General features: G+C 41.1%; 1 protein-coding gene across 1 annotated transcript; it reads left to right on the plus strand.

Annotated features, from left to right (window-relative positions):
* The first annotated feature begins 391 nt into the window (after window positions 1–391).
* LOC137980892 (uncharacterized) lies at window positions 392–1,278 on the plus strand. The gene is made up of 2 exons (XM_068828294.1): window positions 392–626; window positions 992–1,278. Exons 1-2 carry the CDS (start codon window positions 392–394, stop codon window positions 1,276–1,278), a joined length of 522 nt encoding a protein of 173 aa, XP_068684395.1.
* Window positions 1,279–3,755: the final 2,477 nt, after the last annotated feature.

The raw sequence follows: 3,755 nt of genomic DNA on the forward strand, positions 1-3,755 counted from the left end.
ACCTGGTGTGTCACTATCTGAGCTGTCACGCTACGCGCAAGTGAAAGATCAACTATCTTGTAAAGACACTGTCCTGCTGAAATCAGATCGCCTTGTGGTACCTGATGCTCTTCAAGAGCGAATCGTTGACATTGTTCATGAAGGCCATTTGGGCATTCTAAAGACATAAGCTCTCCTGCGATGGGTGTGGTTTCCATGGATGGACAAGATGGTGGAAATGAAGAATAAGACCTGCTTACCATGTCAATTTGTTACCCCAATCTACACTCGAGAACCTTTTCAAATGTCTTTACTACCTGACAATCTAGTGATTGATGACTAGTCAAGATTCCCGTTCGTGGAACCGGGGTCATGTACGTCTACCAGTGTTGTCATACCCAAGCTAAACCAAATGTTTGCTACATTTGGAACTCCCCGCGTTGTCAAGTTAGATAATTGCCCACCATTCAATGGAGAAGAATTTGCTAAGTTTGCTTGTGTGCTTGGCTTTAGACACCGCAAGGTTACTCCGCTCTGGCCAAGGGCCAATGGAGAGGTGGAGAGATTTGTAATAACGCTAAAGAAATGCATAAAGCCTGCTAAAGCAGAATGGAGGAATCGGAGAAAGGAGCCGCAAGCCACTTTGCGTAATTACCGCACCACGCCCCATACAACCACTTGTGTTGCTCCTGCTGTGTTTTTGTTAAAACGCCCTGTTCACAACAAACTTCCACAAGCCAACCAAATAGACCGTGTCTGAGATCATCCGCGAACGTGGTTCCTCACAGAAATCCAAGATCAAGCTTCATGCTGACAACAAGACTTAGTAAAACCCGTGCTCCCCTGGTTAAACTGTACTGGTCAAGAGGCCCTTTTTTTATCAAAAAGAGGAACTGTTTATGATCACATTCTCCTAACAGTTGTGAGTAAGAAGGGCAGTATAATCACTGCTGAAAATGAAACCAAACAGTTACAAGAAATTCATAATTCTTCAAAAGTCTGAATCAACCAGCTATCACCCATGACAGTGATGAGTCTCAAAGCAGTGATCTTGGCTCTCCAGCTGACAAAGAGTGCTTGCATGAAATGCCAGCTACAGCTCCATGTTTGAATGCTCCTAATCTGGTTCCGCTGAAACTCTTGGACACTCATCATGACCAAGCTGATCTGCCAAGTTCAAGCAATCCTGTTCCTGTTCCTGTTCCAGAGAATCCAATTCGTGCCTCCCATCCCAACAGTCAACCACCTTTGCGCAGATCCACCCGAAAACGAACTCCGAGGCAAGTTTTTGACCTATAGTCTGGAATTCTTGCTACAGCTATTAACCTTGATGGCGTGACTGTTTCAAGTTGAAAAGCCTTTGCTTATGAACTACACGTTTGTTTCTCTTTGACTTTTGACTCGCAGTTAGAATTTAGGTCCAGTGGACAATCATCAAGTTTGTTTCACTTTGTATTGATGCAACCTTATAATTATCATTGTTTGATCTCTTTCAAGAGATTTTCTAACTTGGAGGCATTGCCTCCCCAAGACCATCCCCTAACGTCCTCGTTCGTGGGCGGTGGACAACAGTGGAGTAGGGGACTGCCTGTCAGGGTGAAGCACAGTGGGACTTAGCTCCCGGGGCCGTTACGGTAGCTGTGAAGGTCTGGCAGGAACTCTGAACAAGCTGGCAAATAGGGGCTATGGCAAGTCTGCAGAAGGCTAGTCACCCTCTCGGACTCAATCCACTGACTACAGAAACCGAGAGGCCTTATGCGTCCCATGGCGCAAAAAGGACTGATGAACGACGGGATGTTACAGTTATTGTATCTCGCTATGAACTTTGGGAGGTGTTCTTCTACACCATCATGGCGGCCATGTGATCGATGTTTGGAGTATTCATTAAAATCCTTCGTTTATCTTATACATCGTGAATTAATATTATCAGGAAACATCACAGGAGTGACCATCGCAGTGAGTAGGGCCAGTAACATGCTGCATCAGATCAAATGAGTCCAGAATACGTAAAAATCGCCGAGCATCTGAGTCCTCATGCTGATCTATATAGAAGTAAAATCTCCAGCGTGTAATAGATGCCCAGGAGCCAGATCTAGGTGCTCCAGATATGCGCTGAATTCTCCCAGCAACAACTTCACATTAGAAACATTAGTAGTAGGTGGTGGTGGACGATAAATAATAACAAGAGTGCCTAAGAAGGATTATAAAACGTAGGAATTTCTACTGAAAATAACTAGTCTATTCACAAATTTTAAAAATATATGATACAAACGATAAAAGCAAACCTAATTAGTTATTACACAGATTGCAGGACCGGTATCCCTCGTTGATCTTACGTGCGTAAGTTCGCTTTGAATTTGTTGGGAGCCTGTACCACAATTTTGTACCGAGATATTCAAGTGAGTGTTTGCCAAAAGTTAGTAATTAAGTAAAACAAAGTCAGAATGGTTTAAATAAGCAGCAAATTCTCTTGGGGTATAAATTATACATTAAAACGCATCTATCGTCAAGTCTTCTGTATGTTAGGGTGGGTGCACTGGCACGTACCAATCACTATGGATAGTTTGATTTTTATTTCTATAAACCGCTCTAAGGGACCCCCCTGCAACCCTTCCAGCTTTCTAGTGTCACTGTTTTTCAGCAATTACGGAAATGCCAGACTAAATGGCAATACGTTAGATAGGGAAAAATGGCTGACTTATAAAGTAGTCTAACTTTGCCTTAGCAAGGATTAAATTCCTCACTCTTTATGACATCAACCTCATGCTGGCTTTCAGTCATATACTATTAATATGAATAAAGTAGTGAAGTCTACTGTCTATTGTCACTCCTAAAAGTTTTAGACAATCGGTTTTTTTTTCAATTACACTACTTTTTACAGAAATATTGTATTGTTATTATCCTTGTTTGCACCACTGTTCATATTTCATAGGTATTCTTTTAGATTACCTTAGCAGTTGGCTGCTGTATATAGTAGCATTCTCCTGAAGTTGAGAGACTACGTGCAGTTTACAAATTTGTACCTTTTTCATAAATTTGAATTCGTGATTTTGCTTTATTTTATTGGTGACTTTATAAAATATAAGTACGGAAATGAATGCTGTTTACTGCTTGTCGTTCATTTTTCGGAAACAGTGAAAATAAAGTAATCGAAAATTTATTCTTCACCTGTGCCTTAAGTAGCAAATGAAATAAGTGGAAATCGTTGGCTTGAAACTGTTACTGCAAATTTATGTTTAAACACTTCCTCGTTCTCTCCAACACCATTTCCTGTTTCTTTACCTCTGTCTAAACAGAACTAGACGACGTGCGCTCACTTTTCAGGGTAAAAAACAAATAAAAAGATCAACCAAGCAAACAAGAACATGCCTGTACCATCCTGTACTGTTGCATAATCAATTGCAGTGCACAGATCTTTGGGAAGTGTAAAAACACGTTAAGAAGGCATGGACGTAGTCATGTACTCCAGGACTGCCATCCACCTTTCAGGGCACGATTGTTCACGCGTGCGTAAATGTGGGATGACCGAGCCTGCAATATAGGATCATCTTTATGTGCAAATATTTGTGTACTTAAATGAGCTATATCACAGCTGGTACATTCCACAGAAATTTCCCTTATTTTAGCTGTCCTTGTTTCTTGTCAGTGATTCTTAGCATTTGGTGCTTTTTGCATTATCGTAAAGTTTCCGTTGATGAAATAATATATGATATGGATCATATATGAACTATGGATATGAAATCAAGTGAAGCTATGATCCTCGCAATAATGACCTC

Source organism: Montipora foliosa, chromosome 12, assembly GCF_036669935.1.
Source record: "Montipora foliosa isolate CH-2021 chromosome 12, ASM3666993v2, whole genome shotgun sequence".
NCBI classification, from domain to species: domain Eukaryota; kingdom Metazoa; phylum Cnidaria; class Anthozoa; order Scleractinia; family Acroporidae; genus Montipora; species Montipora foliosa.

Bases quoted from the DNA above. Each gene is read 5' to 3' on its own strand.
- LOC137980892 (XM_068828294.1), top strand. From the start codon at position 392: ATGTTTGCTACATTTGGAACTCCCCGCGTTGTCAAGTTAGATAATTGC. The intron at 627-991 runs GTAATTACCGCA...TGAATCAACCAG, and splicing joins GGAGCCGCAAGCCACTTTGC to CTATCACCCATGACAGTGAT.